Raw genomic sequence first — 21,714 nt, forward strand, 5'->3', positions numbered from 1 at the left:
TCTGAGGATTTAGGGACCTGATGCATGACAGTCACTCCCCCTTCAGAGCTGTTTCCCTCTGCTTTGCTCTCTTAAGAGTCGCACTTATCTTCCCCGCTCAGGAAAAGGTTTCTCGGCATAAAACACAAACTGAGCTGCAAAGAGAATTGTCATAAAAGAGAGGGCGATGATTGATGTTTACTATGAAATGCATTCTGCACAATCTTGCTTGATCTGCCACATGCTTGGGGAAAATGCTAACATTTGACTTTTTAAAAATGAAACATCAATGTAATTTTAGAGGGGTTATTTCATCAAAAAGACGGATTTACAATTTTAATCAATTGTATGCTTCACATTCTTTAAAAAAAAAAAAAAAAAAGCAAATTCTCTAAACATTGCCAATTTGTTGAAGTATTTATGTAAATGTGGTTGATGGTCGGTTTGTACCCTGTGACCCAACAGAAGTGTTCTTTTCTGGGTAAACAGTGACATCTAGCGGGTATAATTGGATAAGGCAACTACGGCCTCCCCTGCCATCATGAAAAGGGGAAAACCAAATTCAATTGTTTTTATTATAAAGTCATTTTCCTTTTAATTTCAATCATTTTGAATCATTTTGAACCAAAATTGCTGAATTTTTATAGTTATTTTAAAATCGAAGACGATATATTAACTCATTTCCGTAGTTAAGCTGGTGTATATAATATATTTTTTTGTCATCTGTCTGTAACGTCGTGTTTCTTTAGAATCTAAAGTTTAGATGACCAAAACGGCTTTGAAAAGAGACCTTACGGAGGCTACAAAAAGGTTTTCCGGTCTTACGGCAGGGGGTGCTAGTGATCCCGGGATGCTTCATGTGCTTACCTGTAGAATAAGAGATTTGATAGGTATTAACTGTGAACACCTGAGGAGCCGTCGTCCATTTTTTTTCGGTTTACATTTTGGGTCTTTTTTTGTTTAGTTTTCTTCCTCCATTTTTACATTTCGTTTTATAATGGAGGATCACATATCCAAACGATTTTCAACGATGGATTTTCGGTCCAAGCAAGAGGTTATCGGTAAAGGAGGAGCAACTCCGGAGTTAGAAGGTATGATTCGGACAACGGGACTTCGGAGCATGTCTTTTCAAACGGAGCGGTACGCACGATCGAAGACATGCTTTATTGAGTATTTTTATACGTGAAGACTGCTGATATGATTTTTTAATTAAAATAGTTCAAATTAAATAATGAAAAAAAAAACGCACTAAAGCAGCGTTCCCCACCCTTTATTGTGACACGGTTAGGTGCAGGACAAAACCGCACGTCACTGGAGTACGTAATTATAAAAATATCCTTTCAGAAATTAAACTAAAAAAATCAATTAAATAAAAACAATAATTTAAAAGAAAAAGTGAAAATTATATTGAAGAAATTATCATGAAGATATTTATTTAATAATTGTAATATTGGTTAAATATTACAAAACACAGAATAATTAAACAAATATATAATTATCGAAAGAAAAACGAAAGTCTTGATTAATGATAAAAATTATTAAAGTACACGAATTAATGATTCCAAATAAACGGGGACGGGCTAAATGGTGTGTAATTACCAAGTACTGCCGGCAGATGGTGGCAAAACATGTAACTACCGACACAAATGGGATATGGAATGTTTTTTTTTTTTTAGTTCGTTGCCCCTTAATAAATAAATATTTATTTTGAACAGTACTTTTGAAAATGTTTAATGTATTATTATTTGGGTAACACATTCTCACTAATTCAACATAAAACCGATCAAGTCCATAACTCTTATCTCGCAGACACCCCACAACGCAACAGTTGGTCTTCCCCTGTATCAAATTCATCTTTAATGCTCCATGTCTACTCGAAAATCCGCGAAAGCCCCCACACACATGTGCACCGAGACACTACCTCCACCCAGGAAAAATCTCAGGGGCAAATGGTTTCCGTGTTGGACCCCTGGGACGGGGCGTCATGCGTACTCACAATTTTCAGCTCGTCTTTAAAATTTCATGGAGGTTTGTTCAGTGGTCATCTTGATTTGATGAATGATATTGGACACAAAATGATTGAGGAAGTGCTGGTTAAGGAACCAAGGCAATGTCTGGTCATTTATATACCCAGCACAATGGGTTGAGGATTTGGCCCAGTTGGGTCAAGATTTTGATCCAAGACGTTTTAACCATACTGAGTTAAACGAGGACATGCACGCAATTAGCAGCAGTGGCACAGTGTTTTCCTCATGGAAAATATTTTCCGCCTGGAAAATGTTGCTCTGTGTCAGCATAGTTTGGAAAAAAGTCGGCAAAGGTCCTCATAGGCGATAGTCAGGACCCTCCACAAAACTAGTGGAGTTGGAGAAAGGTGGCCTAATTATTTTGACCAGCTTTAACACTCTGGAGGGGTTTTAATTGTTACCTTTGTTCTGTTTTTCACGTCAACCACGTTGACCTGCGTTACCGCAAGAAATCTCACGGTTAATAATGTATTTTGAACAAATGCTTTTGAACATCCTACTTACCGTATTTGGGCAGTATTAATATTCTGTGTCAAAGCAAGAGCGTAAGGTGTCTTCTGATAAATGAATGGAAGTGCTGTTATCTCATGCGCTGATCGGTTGGCACTTTTTAAATTTCGTTGTACATGTGTGACAATGACAATAAAGATCTATTCTATTCTTAAGTTGCATTTTTTTTGTATATACGTAAACGTTCCATAAATCCCCCCCCCCCCCTCCTCCCCAAAAGTCATGCCTATAATGTGTCAGAGTGATTTACATGTAATTTAGAAAAATTACACACAAACTGAACTTGAGGTTTCGCCCGATGAGCGACAACAGCTGTTCGGAAACATGAAACGTAACTAGCGTGCATTTACTTCACTACGCAACAAAAATCCACTTAAACATCCCCTCGTCGGTTCAAAACATGCTTGCAAATCAACTGCGTTTCACGAGAACATCTCGGTATATTGCCTGAAATATAAGTGAAAAGGACTCTCAGGAGCTCCTCACACGCTACGTAGCGGCCTAAATGGGATTTGCGAGTCACGACGTCGACCTCCCAGCTGCACGTTTTGCTGGCGTAAGAAGCGTCAATGTCTATCAGCCGCCATAAGGAGCTCATTTCACTAAGATTTATTGGCCTGGAAGATGTGTTAGACATGTGATTACATGTGTTCTGATTCTAAATAATACCACAGGGAATAAAACACATTGAATATATCAGCCCAAGACTAATATATGCTATTAAACATTTTATTTTAGAGTAGTTCGACACTATTGCATCTAACGCCCAAGGCGACGTGTAAGCTAACGTTAGCATGAGCGTTTGTTGTTGAATGGGCTGCAGTCGTCAACAAAATGGAAGTTGCTATATAGTAGCATACCAATTGTTAGCATAGCATTAGACTTTTAAGGTGAACAGAAAGTTCCAATCAACCTAGCTTCATGTTAGAATCCCAAATGTTAGCATTTTGGACTGATTTCAATTGACAAGGTTATTCCTGAGCAATTGTGGAAAAAAAACAGCCCAGCTCATCTCCATGGTAACCATGAACAAAATACAAACACATTATTGGGCTTATCTATTTGAGAGATAAAAGTACTTTTAAAAGCTTTTTTTTTTTCCAGGTGAGGTTAGCTCGGAACCAGAGTGGCTTTCAAAGGGAAGACACCGGGCCACACAGCGAGGCCTCCCGTTGTGTTGCACTGATGCTTCCCGAGATAGACGTCACATAGCCAAAGCAAAAACGCAGCGTTGTCAGGCTCCCCCCGTCACACCTTTACACCTCTCTCCTCTTTTGTCGCACGGATTCACCGACACGCCGTTATCCCCCACATAACCAAAAACAAGGCCGAAAAAAGGCTCCCTTTTTCTCTCAAAAACTTAAACCTCAAACTATCTACACCAAAAAAGCCATATTGGCAATCTGGGACAAACCCCAGCCAAAATACAAAAAAAAAAAAAATGTATTCAGTGCCACGTTTTAAGTTAACATTGGCAAAAGAATGTTACATTTGCTAAATGTCGTGTGTGTACACACGAGATGCTGATTAAAGTACAAGTTAGATTTTTTCTTTTTCTCCCTTTCCTCCATCTGATTTCTATCAGAGCATGGATGGGTAATTTGCCCCGATAGAAGCCTTTTTATTAGAGAGCCGGTGGAAATGATAGTGCAGCTTTAAAAGCTTTAAAAAGCACCGGCCGACTGAACCTTTGAGTCGACAGCTGATGGCGAGTAGGCACTTCACCTGGATTTCATAAACGCATCCCAAATAAATACAAAGCGCCGAATTCCACCTGGCGACAAATAAAAGAGTGAGCAACATCCTGACTACTTTAATGATCGCAACCCGTATACTATTAGAAGCGGACTTTTGAATGCACTTTTACAACCCGTCTGCAACTTTTGTCATGCGGAAACCCCCCCCAAAAAATGGATACTGCAGTTTTTCAAAGAAAAACTTCAAAGTAGAATCGAACCATATGTGAGAATTTCAATTCATTTTCAATTGACCTCATTTGAATCCCTCATCTTGGGGCGACATCATTATAAAATCCAAATTGGCTCGAGATAAACAAACTGTTGCGCAAGAATGCAAACCGTTTCCCTCCCCGACGAATCTGATTCCAAAACAGCCTGCAGCGTCCGCTAACCTCTGATTTTCTGATTTGCTCGGTACATTCCGCAGACTTGGCAGATGGCGGGCGGGCGGCCTCGCGATCCATCTGACGCGGGCATAAATACTTTCCGTGGGTAATTGAGCCACTTTTTTTTTTTTTTTTTTACCCGCATGCCGCCATCAAAAAGGTCGACGGCGTCTCAGAGCCAATCTGCGGAATGCATATGAGATTTGTTTCATTAAACAAAACGCAATCGGAAGTGGCGTGCCGGCTTCTTGGAGAAGCGTCGTCGGGCTCGGCGCTCCCAAACGGATCGGTGCGCCGGCGTGGACAAAAGATGACATTGCGAGTTGGTTTACTTTACTGCCACCGTGCTCCATTATGAGGCTGTCACACAGCATTAGACCAGACGGCGGACACTTTCATGTGCGGATTAACACTTGCCCGTTGCGGATAATAGATATTTGCCTTAGCTAATCCTTTCCTCTGTTGATTTTTTTTTTTTTTTTTTTTGTGCTTGTTGCTTCTTTTAATAACTTCTTGCAAGCAAGCACATTTTCAGCAAGAGAATGTTGAAAATGTAAGAAGCCGGAACAAAGGCTGCTGTTTGACACAGATAAGCCGCTTACTGCGCCGAGTTTGGAATGGAAGATCGACTTTATTTCACTGCAACGCCGTCGAAGAATGGAATTGCTAGAATGGTAGAGTCAAATATCAATGCAAAATGACCCTATTTTTTTGGGAGTATGTTGTGAAATTAATTGAAGATGATCTGACCTGAGTTGTAACATTACAAATGTTAAATTTACAATTTATTTACAAAAAAATGACAAATGCAAAATTTACGATTAAAATTAAAACATTTTAATAGTATTTTTAAAAAGAAATTTAATAATACATTTATCTGTAGAAATCTTTTAGAAAGCTGACAATAGTCAGTTCCACCTCCAAAATAGGCCAAATTTAACCAGATGGTGAGAAGTGTTGTGTTTTTTCCATGGATGTCTTAACGTCAACATGAAATTAAAACACACATGGATGCATTTATTATACATATGTTAAACATTATTACATCGACATGGCGTGCAGCAATATTTATAACATGGAGATGACAACACGTTTTCTCGAGGTCTTGATGAAAAATTTCTTCCACGTCCATTGGTCAATGACATCATGACTACAAACTTAATTTACAGACTCATGCGGACAATTTCTGTCCCACGAAACTGAATTCAAAGAACACATCAATCTGGACTCTTCTGGTTGTCTGAAAAGACGTTTCGGATCTCACCTGATCAAGCCTGCTCGGGTGAGAGACAAAACCTCTTCTAAGACAACCAGAAAGGTCCAGTTGCAATCGATTCATTCCCCTCTAAGAACGTCACATATTTGGTGTCTGTGGGTTCTTGGTCCTGGGTTTTGGCACAGGTGAGGGGTCTTTGGTAGCAGCTTGCTCAGGCTGTGGAAGGTTTTCACCGGGCGTCGAAGCACTCGGATGGGAAATTCTGGTGGAAGGTTCTTGAAAGGCTGGAGCGCCAACATCAGCGGGGTTCATGGTTTCGTAATCTGGGCTGCTGAGCTCAGATCTCTGCTGTTTTACGGAAACCATTCTGAAACCTTCTTTCCCCGAAAGGCGCGTTTCGTCCCGTCCTGGCCGACGACACAACGCGGCGACGATGACGAGCAGAAGAAGAAACAGCGCTGCTTCTCCCGCCAGTATGGCGATGATCGTTTTGGATGTCAAGCAAGACAGAGTTGACGGCATCGCCGGTGAAGTCGCCGGTGGGTTTTTACAAACTGGACGAACAGTGTCGCTCTTCTCCGTGCTGAATCTGTTCCTTACCCTACACGTGAAACTCTTCTCCCTGTCCAGCGATACGTTCAAAGTCTGCTTGGTGGCACCCGATAAGACGATATCATTGACGGACCACGAGAAGGACAAATCGTGAGGATTGGCCGCGTGGCAGCTTAGATTGACAAACCCGATTTGCAGGTCACAGAGGTAACCGAGTCGCGGTTGCGACACCTTGTCCAAAGTGCAGAGACGGCCGGTCCACTCGCTGACCAGAGTCCAATTGGGTTTGCGCACAATGGCCTGGTACAAACCCCCGCTGGAGAGCTTCAGGTTCTTCAACAGGAGCGATCCGGTCTTGGAGACGTCCTCGGGTTTCCCGACGGACACTCTGGTTTGCTCCCGGTTGAAAATGATGGTGCCGTTGTGAGTCCAGCTCAGCACGTCCGTGTTGGCCAGTTGGTTATAAATAAACGGAAGCTCCACCATTTGTCCGACGGCGGCGTACAAGTCACACGTGTCCTTGTCGGCGCTCGCAAAGGATCCACGCAGAGCAATCGCGAAGAGCATGATGCCGGCGTACATGACTCGAGATGTATAAAAAGGAGACAGAAAGCTAACAAGCAGTGTCGGAGGCTACTGGGAACAAGTGAACATTGTGAAACCTGTAAATCTTCTAGAGGAAGGAACTTGCGCTGATCAAGTCCACTTTCACTTCCCGGAGACGCCGGCGAGTGTTGTCGTGTTGCAACACTCACAGACAAGCGTCCCGTGCTTGCATGGATGGTTTTGGTACTCCAGTTCCCCTATGACAATAATGAATAATATTTTGCAGAAAGCAAAGCAAATGAATTGCTCCTACCTGAGCCATCGACCTGAGAGGGCGGAGCTTGTTTGTTATGGGCGGGTCTTTGTGGGAAAAGAGTCAAAGCTTTCAAATGACCGTAGCAGACACATTGGCAAGGTGGAGACACGTAATCAAAATTAATTCTGGTTTATACAACCTTTTATGAGGTAGATAACATAAATCAGTCATCCAATTCAAAGTTGTCTAAAAATCCCCCAGCAGTGTTTCCAGTAAAGCACGCTGTCGACGTCGGGCTAACCTGGCACAAGTTGATTTGTCATCTTTGTCTAATTTCCGACAATTAGCGTCGGCTCTGTAAATCTCTGTCGCGTCAAAAATGGGCAGAGCGGCAACACCTGGCTCTGTTTCGCCGTCATTACGCATTTTCCTTCCCCGCGGCAACAGATGCATGTAAAATGTCAGCTATGTCCGCAGGGGGGCCAAACGCAACGAATTCCTCGTCACAAATGCCATCCAAGATGACATCGGGCCAACTGGCAAATAAAAACGAAGTGTTGCCAGAGAAGAGCACGCTGCTGTTTTATGTCATATAATTAACGTGTAATAAGTTTCTTTGCTTTAATGATAGTTATGTCACCAAAGCATTCCACGAGTCAGCATTTTTTTTTTTCTTCATCATGCCACAAATGATAGCCTTTGTGTAAACTTTCCATCTAGGTCTTTTTTAATTTGGAGATGCACTTATGGCTATGATTCTAGATTTGTATTATATTAAGCATTGGAAGTTGACTATTTACAAATATATATATATATTTTAGGAAAAAAGAAATGGAATTTTAGTTAATAAAAATGGAAATAAATTACTTTAGGACAAACAACAAAAAGAGGATATTCCGAGCACTCGTTGAATCACGGAAAGGGAAAGGGGGCACCACGTTTTCATCCCCAAAGGTCTTCTAAAAACGAGTCACGTCTGGTCCAAGCGGCTCTGGCGCATCCCGCTGTCAGCTTCCATCTGCGGCCTCTAAATTACACATCAGCCGAGCAGACTGAAAGCTTGAAAGGGGGCCAATTAACCCGCAGACAGACTCTTTGGGCCTCTGCCCAATGAAAAGGGCATTTGGTGTTTGGCGCAGAAGGCAGCGGTGGTAGCCGAGCTCAGCCGAGCCCAGCCACTAATCCTGGCCACTTTTAAATGTATTTTTATTTTTTAACAGTGGCAGTAAGCACATTAGGGAATTCCCTGCTCCCAGTCAGCAATTAGGAGTTGATCTGCTTAACTTTGGGCTTTTCCCTAAGCTTCCAATTAAAGATTAATTATGGGAGAAAAAAAAGTGTTCTTTGAATGCATTAGGCTTGTTAATACTCATTACTCTTTTAAATTCTATTTTGATTGTATTGATGCAAATTATTGTACCAGCAGTACTTTGTGTAAAATACAAATTAGCATTACTTAACCTGACTAGCCAGCTCAGCAAAATTACTTAATGTTATTGATTTGATTTTGATTTCTTTTTAATAAAATGCGTAACAATGTTAATCATTTATTTTTTTAAATAAATGTTTTTATTATTTGATTAATGTTTGGCAAAAGAGGTGTAGAATTTAAAAAATATTTTGGCAAATTATATGAATATTTTCATGTGTTATGATTTTACATGACATTATTGCTTAATTGAATTTCATACATGCCAGACAGTTATTGTTGCAACTTGCAGGTTACAGAAAGTAAATGAGAACATTTAAAAACTTCTGGCGTGAATATACAGGATGATATTATGGACAAGATGTCTATTTCCCACACAAGTACGGAAACAAGCGTTTGTCATGCATTCCCTCTGAGCTCCCACTATTTCCCCCAAAATGGCCGAAGAGAGAAAAAACAGACCTTTGTTTTATGACAGAGTTCAAGAGATCACCGTTGATATTTCCTCTTGCATTACACGCTTCTCTAAATTGTCTGGAAGGAGAAGGAGGAGAAAAATGAGGGGGGGCTTCAAAGACAATGCTGGGCCCGAGGGCTTATCGCGCTTGCCGTCACCAAGGAGGTTGTGTCATGTTGGTCATGCTCGGACCGGCTGCTTTTGGTCACTGAGGCACAATATCTACGAGGGCAGGGTGAGCATCTTTGATGTGCAATGGGGAGGCACTGCACGGCGGGCGATCACTCATTTCCATCTCCGCCGAGAACAAACCTCCCGTCGGTCACTTGGAGTTCAAGTTTAAACAAAGGACCTGGAGCCTTTTGCTCCAACGCTTACAGGCATATATTCTTTATCCTCTGCAAACCAAAACAAACTGCTCTCCTTTGCTAGAGGTCACGGCGCTTTCAATCTGTTTACTTGATGTTGATCAAAAACAAACTTGCATCCAAAAAATGATCTGGGTGATGACCAAGCACTGAAGATGATACCTTTGAGGTTTCTTGCTGATAAGCTTGTGTTTGAGAAGAGACGGACGGCCTCATGGGTGCGGCGTCAGCTGATTCTATCTACGTAAACAGCGATAGATTCCCTCGGGAGAAAAAAAAAAAAAACGACATACAGAAGGGAAAGTAGTCTTTCTCCATTTCTGTTTGCACGTTTTTGCGTTCTGCTCTCGGCGGGTCGTCCCTCATTTAATTGCGCAGGTGTACCTAATGAAGTGTCCGCTCTCTTCGTCTCAGATGTGGAATATTCTCATTAAACTTGGCTTAAAAAAACCAGCTGTGCCTCATAAATGTTTTATCACCGAGGCCTTCGCGTGGCCTCATGTAGGGATCCGTCTTATCTCAGCTGGAACACAAATCCATTCAGCAGCGACTTTAAATCCTCTTCATTTGTCTGTGATGCTCATTTTTTTTGTAGCGCCTTGCTTGATCACAGCAGAGTTACCAAAATTGGATATAGTATTTTAAACTATTTTTGGACAAAAGAAGTCAGACAAAAGTTGAGCAAGAAACTGAAATTTCCTTTGGTTTCTGCAGTACATTTGCTCCCTTTGATTTCATCTTGAATACAACCAGAAATGTCGAAATTAACAAACAGAGTGCCGTTCACCTTCAAAACAATTGGCCTTCCGTTTTTGCCAAATGTTTGGCTTGCTACTGGCTCTAAACGCCCACTTACAAATCACTGATATTGTCAGCGCAATTGTAAATCTTATGAACGAAGACTTGGGGGGGGGGGAAACTCGGTCTGCCCCCGACAGGAATGCGGCGTGGTCAACGATAAGAGTGAGATGTTGTTGTAAAACAGTAAAGCTTGCACATGCCACAGAGGCCTCTCAACCTCTGCTGATCTCATGATAGGCCTTCACTTTCACTCTCCTCAAGAGTTTGTTTACAACTTGCCAATGTCACTGCTTCAATACATATCGAATAGAGGTGCGACGAATAATAGACGATTAATCGATCAATTGCTAATTGTTTTTGGTAAACGACTTCAGCTTCTTAACAACAGCTACTCTCTAATTTTTGTTGTTCTCAGAAATTAACGCTCGGCTCATGGTTGATCAAAACTAGCTCTGGACTCATTACGTTGTAGCATCTAGCTAGCAACGTGCATCGGCTGGCTACCGGTATGCCTAAATGCATCGTGGAATGGCTTCCAAGTCAATAATTGTCGTCCCTGTGGCCGCGAATAAGCCATGCTAATGGCTAAGCTAACCTAAGATTGACACAGCTGGCGGAGTCGACTTTTCACAGACGCCTAGCTGTAACGGCGCAAAAGCGAAGAGCATTCAGCTTTGAAAATAGCACACAAATAAGTACTCTGGAGAAAACAACACATGATTAATCGATTAATCGACAAAATAATCAATTGTCAGTTACAGTCCTAATGGTAACTTGTACAGCGGGACTATATTGCGATTGCATACCAAAAGCTTCCCATTTGGATGCGGTTCAGCGGCTCCAAATAAAAATCTGAATGGAAACCACATCTGCCATTTATAGGCAAAACGAAGAAAAGACTAATCCCTCTTTAATCTGAGAAATAATAAAATATGAGCCAGCAATATGTGTTATATGACCTGATCTCAGTGTCAACCCCAGCCGGCCAAGTATAGCTTAGCGAGCGCAGGTAACGCAGAGTTCATGGATAATCTGAGGATATCACAGTTCTTATAAACTCTGTCTGCTGTGTTTGCGCCAACATTCCCAAAAGTCTTGACCAAATAGCACCGATAGCTCCGAAATCCACCTAAAGCCATTGGAAATAAATTGCTGTTTTTCTTTGGGACGATAAATAAGTGCTCACAAGTTCTCAGGATAAACAACGCGATCAAATGATGTTTGCAAAAGCCATTCGGAAATCATCGTTCCTTAGACACGATTTTGCATACCGATACGTGGTCGGTGGTGAGATGCCAACAGGGAGAAATTCAATATTAGCGATGAAGTCACGGTGTAAATGTAGGAAAGATGATAAAGGGAACAACACGCGGCGGCGAGAACACGCCATCCCACAAAATTACATTCCCTGCTTGACTTGAGGCCAACAAATTGTCAACACGTTCCTCTGGCAGAGATTTACGGGAAGATGATGCCAAAAATGAATTTCTGCTTGAAAAGTGAAAGCGTGAAAAAAAAAAAGTTATTTTAATACCTCAGTTGGCAATTTGGTTTTCTTTTTTTTAGTATTAGCTTTAATTTTATTGTGTACCGTAATTTTCGGACTATAAGTCGCGTTTTTTTTTCATAGTTTGGTTGGGGGGGGCGACTTATACTCAGGAGCGACTTATAGTCCGAAAATTCACCTTTTTGGGCATTTTATGGCTGGTGCGACTTATACTCCGGTGCGACTTATACTCCGAAAATTACGGTAATTGTTGAACGCAAGATTGTGGAAATAACTGACTTTTTTTTGTCCTTCCAATGATGCCAAGTTGATTGAATATTACTGTGATTTTTTTAAATTTTATTTTGTGTGGTTAGTGGCTGGAGTTTTCAGCCCCGTCAGCATCGGTGTGGTGGAGCGGGATAAAAATAGCATTTGTTTACATACTGCATTTCCCGTCAGTCATCATACTCTCCAGTGTGAGTGAAAACGGCTGTGCCACACAACACCGTGGACACACACAAGACACACACACACACACACACACACACACACACACACACACACTGGTTGATTAGCGTCGCAAACCAGCGCGACGTCTCAAGCCAGCCGGCGGCACTTTGCTAACGTCGTCGCTCACAACATGCTATCTGATAGCGACGTCTTCCCTTCTTTCCGCTCTCGGAGACTCGGGACTGTCCCGACCCGTTGGAGCAAGACGGCGTTTCCGGCGTAACAATGACCCGACCCTCACCGCTAATAAAAGCCAAATGTTATCAGGCTTTGAAATTCTTCCATCCTTTCCGTGACCTCGGCTCACAGGTACTTTGGCCCCGCGCTGACCTTGCGGACGTTGGGTGAGCAAACCCTAATTGACATCAGCAGAGAGGTCGTCAGGCCGCAATGGACCAGAAGGGGTCAAAGGTCAACCTGTTGATTTTCTGCTCCAATTTAGATCGTCACACACTGATTATGGGTTGGGAATATAAACTGATTTTTCTTTTTTTCTTACCCCTAGCAAGGCTCGAAAATGCCGGTGACCTTTTCTGGCAGTCATTGTGCGTGAAGCACAACAATCAGGTCTGCCAAGTTACCATTTCGAATGAACTTGGCTCGGCATGAGCCAAAGTCCGCACCTCGACACTCTTCCTCTCGTCCCTGTGAGAATAAATGACTCTTTATAGCACCCGAGGAAGAGACGGCATGACTCGTCTGTCCTCGGAGGGATTACGCGTGCTCATAAGAGAGCGCTCAGCCATTCCTCGCATTCCGCCCGTACCCGACGACGGAGCACAGCACACATGAAAGTGTTGCCGGTGAAATATTATGGCCCTTTCAAGGGAGGGTCAAGCTGTTTTACAACCAGAAATGTTGTTGCCGTTGCTACGGTCAAGGGTGGATCGGAATCCAAGCGCCTCATTTTTTGCTCGTGCTTGCTGTTGTCTTCCCCCATGTTTCCGTTATTGCTTGACACCATCCGGTTGTCGGAGGTGACGGTCCCCGGCGCACGAATCCCGTCACAGCCTTTGTCGCCCGGCATAACGGGCTCGGGAAAGCAACGCTTAGATTTATTACCCAGCTGCCCTCAAATATGTTCCTGGTTGACAGCGACCTCGGAGGAGGATTAGCAGCAGCCTCAGGCGGCCAAGTGCAATTGAATATTTATATGCTGCTGAGCTGAAGCAAAAAAAAAAAATTGTACGCAACATTTTCACGGGCAATCAAAGTCTGACATGGATTAATTAAGCAAAGCACAGCGGGACGAATCCAATTCGCTTTGATTTTGCTGAGTCATGTAGTTTCACTTTTTTCCTCTTCAAGGCTAAAAAAAGTTTTAGTAACAACAGCATGTTTTCTTCAGAGCATAATTATTACGGTTTTATCTATCAAGGGTTCTGGAAAAATCTACTGGTATCGGTCTGCCGTTCAATTTCGTGTCAAGATAATTCATCTAAAATTAGAACGCTCAAATGGCGACTGAAGCTAATTTCATGTTTAGTGGGGAGAGACGGGGGGCGGGGCTTCCCCTTGCCCCTAACACAAAGGTGTACACTAAGTATTAATTTTGCCTTACTAATCCCAATGCTGCAGAGAATAGACATGAAAGACTTTAACCTTGCCTAGGAGCCAAGAGGAGGTCTTTGGCCGCCATCTTTCTCTGCTGGAGCTCTTCATGCTGCTATTGTTCCATCAGCAACTCCAGCTGTCAGCGCCCTCGAGACGGCAAGATGAACGGCCGAGCCAAGCAGCCTGTTCGCAGAAGGCCTGTCATCAACTCGTCCGGCCGCCGCAAGGATCCAACAAGGGGAGAAACTCTACGAAAGGAATGATTACATAAGAATCATAAAATGGAATGATGCATTTTTTGCATCTTTCCGCTACGTCTTTTACGAGCAACGAACAGGCCTCAGCTTGGACTCTAACCGTTAAGTGTCAGGGGCTCGGCCCACCTGCCCGCCGGCCACACAGCTGCGGCACTCACTTAACACAATTCGCCCCCCTCTCGACTCAGGTGATGCAGAACCCGTGGCGGGCTTCCAGTGACTGATCCAAAGGCGACGGCTGATAAGAGCGTGAGGTCACTCCGACGAGTTAACCAAGCTAATCGTCTAGTCATCGACTCCTACGCTTGGCCTGCACCCCTCGAGTTCAACGGCGGGCCAAGAGAGAACGAAGGTAAAAAGGAGAGCGTCTCGCAAACACATGTCAGAGGAGAAAAAAAAATGTAAACGTTGGCAGTCGACCTCGCGATGCCTGTCAAAGAACTCGTTGAGATAACGGTCGACTGTCTGCAATAGGTGCTCAGTAGATTTCGTATTTACTTAATTCCGACCACTTCGTGTTGTTGACTCAGCTCTTAGAGTGACGGACAGAGGAGAGTCTCGGGCCAGCTGTTTTTCCCGACGTGGAGCGTCACTATTGCTGTCAACAGCAATGGGGGAATGAACGTATTTATCGCTAAAATCTGTGATGTGACATGTCGCGGCGAAGACGGAGAACACCTGCCACTTTTCAGATTTCAGCGGGGGCCGCCGAGGCAAAGTGTGCTGCTTGCATGTTTAGCAGCAGAGATTTTGTTTCAGTGAATTTTAATGCTGCGTGGCAAAAAGCCATTTTGAACTCTTCCACACATTTAAGTCATTGGAAAAGCGCCTGGAGACGTGTGAGCGATATCTCCAGGATGGTTAACCATGGTGGCTTAGAACCCGCCACCAGCCAGCGCCGCCCGCACCCCCCTCCGCCAGCCCACTGTTTCCAGTCTAAGTGTTCTCCATTTGTCTGCGAGGATCAAATGTCCCACTCTGTTGATGAGCGAGCCTCCTTATAAGGTCTCAGCGGGGAGAGCCAAAGCCTTGACAATACCGCACCAAATGGAAACAAAGCTGATTTGTATGATGCAAAATGTACATAAAGTGAAAATAGTTCAAACTGGTTTGTTGGACATAATACTAGCATGTCTGTAGTAGCCATTAGCGGACCGGCTGGGACACCTCTGCTAGCACTCGCGTAAGTACTAATGTAGCTGGTGAATGTTACAAACTTAAATTAGCTTAACCTCTAATCAAATACTGTCAAATACAGCAAAAAATGCTAAAATTTGCATGTGTTTTTGGTCATGTGACATCTGCAAGCTGAGCCATGATTGGTTGTTACCTGAGCAACATTTTTAGTCGACGGAAAGTGGCAAAATGGCCGCCCTCTAAAATGGATAAAAACAGGATGCTTCAGTCATACTCCACAAACAGTCAGAATTTTTACATTATTGGTGACCTACAGAACAATTTTTGACTCAACTTTCCGTGTAGCACAGCCGAGCTAAATTAGCAGAATTCTGCTAATGCAAGGAAAAAAAAAATGCTTAGCCTTCTGTAACGTGCAAGGGGAATTTCCTGTGCTGGATGACGGCTGTTAACCTGAATGTGAAGGTTAATCTGTCTGGAAGAAGGTGATGGCGCTTTTCTTCTGCCTCGATCGAGACCGCCAGTGTAAACACGCATTTGAGAGAGGGCCTTGAGTGAACACTGACTACATTCACAGCAGCGACACCCGTGTATTTGTGCAGCACCTTTTTATACACAACGGCAATGACTTTTTTCGTGTCAGAACCCTTTGAAAATATTTCAGTGATGTTTCACATAAACAGCATTGTTGGATTAACCCTTATGACATTTATGTATTGCTGCAATCACACTTTGCCTTTTTTTTTTTTTTCCCAGGGTGCACAAATGACTGACTGATGGTTGACAAACACTGATGAAATTTAAGGTAACAGCACAGTTGCATACATTTAACTTATCGCCGTCTAGCAACAGTTAATTACGAGTGATTTATGGTTTCTTGTTAGTAAAAGTGCGGGTGCTCGGGAATCACACATCCATTAAACTAATGACACATTTATTTTTTGCTTATTGGCGTGGCTGCAAAATGTGAAGGAAATGAAGATTGTAGTGTCAGATTCAGGTTAGCTTGAGTCAGCCCTGATTATCAATATAGCTACCAGAAAATACATTCTGACAAATATCTGGGGGGCTTAAATATATTTTCAGTGATTAGTGGTGCACATTGACAATGAGCAGTGGCCTTAAATGCCTGCCAGTCAATATTGTTCATCGCACAGCTCTTTTTAAAAAGCTTTTGTGGCTGAAAAGCTTGAGTCTGGACATTGTTTTTGTGTCATTTTCCGATGTTTCATTCAAGCCCTAAAGGTTAATCATCGCGGCTCCAATGGTTTGCCTCCAATGCTTGTGTACTAGGCTAAAGTTCCCAGACATGCAGTTACACAGATAATGAGTGAGTGGAGCCAGACAGGGGACAATCAGTCTTGTGTGTGTGTGTGTGCGTGCATGTGTGCGTGTGTGTTTCATTTTGCATTTTGCACATGAAGCTTTTTCCCATTGAGTTCTATGAGTGACTTTACATGAGAATCTTGCATGTATGTTCATTGTAGCATGTGCTTGTGTGTCTGCTAGAGAGAAAAAAAATCATCCAGCGAGCCAGTTGGCTGGCCGGGCAGTGAGTGAGTCAGGCCCCGGGGCAGTCTGGGTAATTACGGGCGAGTCATGAAGGCCAAATGGAATGTTTACTTGAGCCTGGGGGTCAGCAGGACCTATGAGAGCGCTCTTCAAAAAGTCCTCCATTTGCAACGTGCCACTTTGCTGTTGCCGTCAAGCTAATTAGGAACAAAAAAAAAAGGCTGGAGATACGCATGCCGTGATTCTGAAATGTTCTCGTCCCGGGACTGAAGCTCATCTGACCTCTAACACGGTGCGGTTTTAGGATAATAGGCTGGCAAATCTATTTTTTTTCCCGAGGCAGGACATATTCGGTAAACACTCAAACCATAAACAGCTTTGTTTGACAATCCCGACTATGCGCTACGTAAACCTCACAAACCAACTTGCTGAGTATGATCTCGAAGCTTAAATGTCAGCTCCCCGGGCTGCGGCCCAGCTCGAGGCTTTTGACCTTTAACCCCGCAGGCCAGAAAGTTTGTGGTGGTGAACCGATGTGGGTTGCAGGAGGTCAAGCTTCTTGCCGCTTGGATGGAAGACTGAGACCATGATGTCATGATATGAGTCACAGTCGCGGCCATCAATACTTTAGAGGCGATTGTGGAAGATGGTAGTACCGAGTTGAAGGGATTTCTCACGAAGCTCCCCGTGTTGACTTTCCTGCAGCCCGAAATCCACGCGACAGAGATGGCCGGCCGGATAGCAGCGTAGCTTCCCACCACAACAAAGCGCCCCGGGCCTCCCGCTTTGAGGCTGGCCGATCCTGAAGCTCTGCTGGAAACGGAGCTGTGAATCATATCAACATCAAACAGGGGGAGAATGTTTTTACTCCCCCAAACGGAGCTTGTCATTGGTCTGTGGCAGAGTGACTGATTTTAAAATGGGAAACAGACACTGGATTGGATACAAGAAGAAATTATTTGCTCGTGGAGGCTTCCAGTAACCTGCTGCTGGTGACTCGTATTAGCCAATGACAACATCATCGTCCTGTGTGGTGCGAGAATCTCAGCTAGTCAGAGCGGCGTTATCCCTTTAGTATGAGGTCAACAGTGGTGCCATAGGGGCAACCCCCACCGTCACCGCCATACCGACCATGGGTGCACGCTCCTGGGAGGGAGGTATGTGGAGGTTGTGTTACCCTTTTTATCCAAACCTGCAATCTCAAAAGTCATTTCAGAAAGAAAAACAGGATGAAAAAGAAGGTTCTATCTGGATTGGAATGAAATACTTTGAGGGAGATAAACGTATCATGTCGAAGTATCCCAAATGGAATAAAAGTTTTCATTTTAACATCCTGAATTGACAATTTGGTGACAGAAAGTAGAATCGATTTTAGACCAGGTGAAAGCGGGTCTAAGTTGCGGCGCAGGTGGTCGATTCGATCCGAGCGCAGGCAGACGGATTCTTCTATCTGGGTCTACAAAAATACAAAATGAAAGAATATTGCCTGATTGCCAACTCTGCATCAGTTGACACTTTAATAAGCGTCACGGATAAAACCGCCAAAGACAATGAAATTCCGATCAAGCACGCCAGCATACTGACAAGTGTAATAGTAGGCAGGTGTTGAGCCGAGTGCGATTCCAGTAAGACAACTCTGCCATCTGCACGCTCGGGATGTGCCGCAGCTTGCCAGCTGTCCACGAATGCCCCAAAGTGTCTCATGCATTGAAGAGAAGCGATCAGGCTCTTTGCTGAGGCTCGCTAGTCCGTTCAGGGCGTGTTCCGATCGAGTGTATTCAGTCACCTTCGGCATCTGACTATAATTACAGGCCCTGATATTTCCGGCGGAGCTTTACAGTGCTAACAGAGTAATAAGGCTCTTTGTGGGAGGAAAAAAAAAAAAATCAGTCCAAGATGGATTGAAATGTTTAATAAAGCTACATTCTGTTTGCTTGTCCAGAGAACGACCAGCGCACGTGTTCATGTCCGGGTGGCGTAATTGCAGAAAGCCACGGTGTGTGCAAATGCTTGGATGTCTTTTTTTCTGGAATGCTGAGACTTGAGAAAACTTTTTTTTTTGGGTGGTGGTAGAGTGGAATGAAAACAAGGTGCAATGAATGCACCAGCGTGTCCTGGGTGTGCTGATGAGAGCTAGAGACCAGACCTAATCCACCCTGGTGGCGAGACGCGGTACAACATGTGTGTGTTCACGATTTGTGTTCATTTGACAGCAATTGGCTCATGAGATTCAAATAAAAAAATTGTGTTCATTGCTTCAGTGAGGGTAAACATGCAAATGTTTCGGTCTTGAGCTACAGCGGCGAGCTGGCTCGGAAGTGAACATCTGTTGATGATCAGCATTCCAGCAAGGTGATGTTCAGATGACGCAGACCGAATAAAGCTTTTTTTTTGTCTGTGGGATCCAGTTAGAAAGCCAATGTTGTTCTTCACGCTTAGCTTAATGTACATACTTCTACATCTTTTGCGTGTAATGCCAATGTGGACCACTAGATGGCAGGTGGCTATATAGTTTGACTAACATTTAAAAAATAATCGGGAACTATTTCAGCTGAAGATTATTGAATGGCACATCCTTGTTGATCCTGCTTTTTACGCCTACACAATGAGACTGCTGTAGTTTCCTTTTCTAATTGTCTTTGTTTTATGTACCAATAAAGACCTTGAAGCCTCTTCTATTTGATTCGAATGACGTCTTCAAGACAAAAATACAAGTCTGACTTCAAAGCAGCCTGGTAACTTTTGTCATTTGGTTTTGTTTTTTATAGCTCACGCCTGCGAGGATAAACCCAAGCGCAGTCCTAAAGGACCGAGAGCAGCGAAGGCCATAAAAACCGAGTCACCAAAGAAGTCTGCGCGCTTCACCTCTGCCCTCGACACAAGCCTGTTAGCGTGCACTATTTAGTCCGATAACCTGACAGGAGAGTTTGGGTTTCAGCATCAAGATTCTTGAGCAGGCCCAGCTGTCTCCTGAAAGGACTCGATGGACACCTCTCACAGTAAAGCGGTGACATCTTTGCCTTCATATAAAAATAACACAGCCCCATTTCCATCACCAAGCACTTCATTAAAAAAAAAAAAAAAAAAAAAAACTTTGCTCACACGGACACTTTGGGAATTCCGGTCTCCGTTGTGACCCAAATAGAAGACCACACCTACACGGATGGAAACATGAGCTCTTTGAGAGTGGACGAAGGAATAGTCCTCAAAGTGAAACCATATGAGGCCACTCTTTCCCTTCACCGTGTTTGCGTGCCGCGGCCTCGCCTAAAGGAAAGGTGACAGCAACGCAGAAGCCAACGCCGTTTATTTGTGTTTTTCACACTTTTAGCCAGGCTGTTCCTAATCTTTGGAATCATTAAACGTACCCCTTGAGGACGGCCCGAGGAGAGATTGGATTCAGAAAGACACATTGTTTACATATTTGAATAAGACGTTGAAAGTTTGCTGTCAAATATTGTGAAGGGGCAAAGCCACCATTTTGCTACGACTTGCGCGCAAATGTGGCGGGATTACAAAAGAAGCGCTTCGACAACTAATGCTGAAATGCCGAAATTTGAAGGCAAATGTATTCATCTGCGCCATTATTTTGTGAAGGTGGAATTGGCTGTCATTTTTGAGGCTTTGGCAGCTGAGAGCCTTAAACATGGACGCTGTTCTCAACAGTCAAATGTGTTATCATTCAATGTGCAGCGGCGCAGAGCCGCCCGGCGTCCTACTGAGAGCTGTTTCTAATATGACTTTACCCATGAAGATGCGGTGTAGTTCTATGCAGCTTCAACAACAACAACCATCTTGTTCAACCAGAAATGGCATTTAGTTTAGTTTTATTGTTTAGCACATATATCAATAACTGTGCAAGGAGGGAGACGAAGCCTAGGGCTTGTAAAGAGCTCCACTCATATTTACATGCTGAGAGATACCTTGAAGGACTGTAATGCTAGCTAATGTATCACACACACCATATGGGGATGATATCGGAGCAATGGGACTGATTGGGTGCTTAGATGAGATTTGATGTCCGCTACAGTGATTTTGAACTATGACTTCAACCAGTAGGTGTCGACCAGTAATGCGCATTGAAGCTGGTGCCACTTCGCCGTAAAACAAAACGAAAAAGAAAATGACATAACTTCCCGTTCACGAACGAGTTGTGAATTCTTCTCTTTAGGTAATCTTTATTTCATAACACTTAATGTTTATGCATATAGATGCCTAAATATTGTTATCCAATATATCTACTGCAATTTCACATCAGATTGCTGGTTTGAAGTTTACTTTTATTTTTATTTTAATAAACATTAAAGCCTGTTAAAACTTGTCTGGTGTTTTATTCCTTGTTTTTATTTTATTGGGCATGAAAACAAAAATCTGACATTTGGCTAACTGCTTTATATGACAATATGCATATGTGTTTTACGTTGTGTAATATCTGTTGGTGTCCCCCAAAATAAAGAGCAAGGAGTCAAATACACATTCTTGACAGTACAAAAAATGCATAAACTTATTAGGTACACCTGAAAATGGTGGTGTACCTAATGGAGTGTCCTCTGACGTCACATATCAACCAGCCAATCAGGAGGTGGGGGTGAGGGCGGGTGTGGCACTTTTCACTTTCAGTTCAGCTTTGGCCATGATTTTTCCCTAATGAACTGGCCTGTTATTAGGTACACTTGAAAATGGCGGTGTACCTAATGGAGTGTCCAAGTGATGTCACAGATCAAACAGCCAATCAGAAAGTGGGGGTGAGGGCGGGTGTGGCACTTTTCACTTTCAGTTCAGCTTTGGCCATGATTTTTCCCTAATGAACTGGCCTGTTATTAGGTACACTTGAAAATGGCGGTGTACCTAATGGAGTGTCCAAGTGATGTCACAGATCAAACAGCCAATCAGAAAGTGGGGGTGAGGGCGGGTGTGGCACTTTTCACTTAAACCAGGGGTGCCGACCTGCAGTCCTCGAGGGGCCGCGTTCCAATATGTTTTCTAAGT

General features: G+C 43.4%; 1 protein-coding gene and 1 long non-coding RNA gene across 2 annotated transcripts; one reads left to right on the forward strand and one right to left on the reverse strand.

Annotated features, from left to right (window-relative positions):
- Nucleotides 1–437: 437 nt before the first annotated feature.
- Nucleotides 438–21,045, forward strand: LOC133157412 (uncharacterized). The gene is made up of 4 exons (XR_009715010.1): nt 438–1,070; nt 13,947–14,428; nt 15,970–16,018; nt 19,494–21,045. It is a non-coding gene; the product is annotated as an uncharacterized LOC133157412 (long non-coding RNA).
- Nucleotides 5,633–7,088, reverse strand: LOC133157411 (uncharacterized). Its single transcript, XM_061283910.1, has one exon. The coding sequence runs from the start codon at nt 6,989–6,991 to the stop codon at nt 5,996–5,998; it is 996 nt and encodes a 331-aa protein (XP_061139894.1). The 5' UTR covers nt 6,992–7,088; the 3' UTR covers nt 5,633–5,995.
- Nucleotides 21,046–21,714: the final 669 nt, after the last annotated feature.

The sequence above is a fragment of the Syngnathus typhle genome, linkage group LG7, assembly GCF_033458585.1.
Source record: "Syngnathus typhle isolate RoL2023-S1 ecotype Sweden linkage group LG7, RoL_Styp_1.0, whole genome shotgun sequence".
Classification (NCBI taxonomy): domain Eukaryota; kingdom Metazoa; phylum Chordata; class Actinopteri; order Syngnathiformes; family Syngnathidae; genus Syngnathus; species Syngnathus typhle.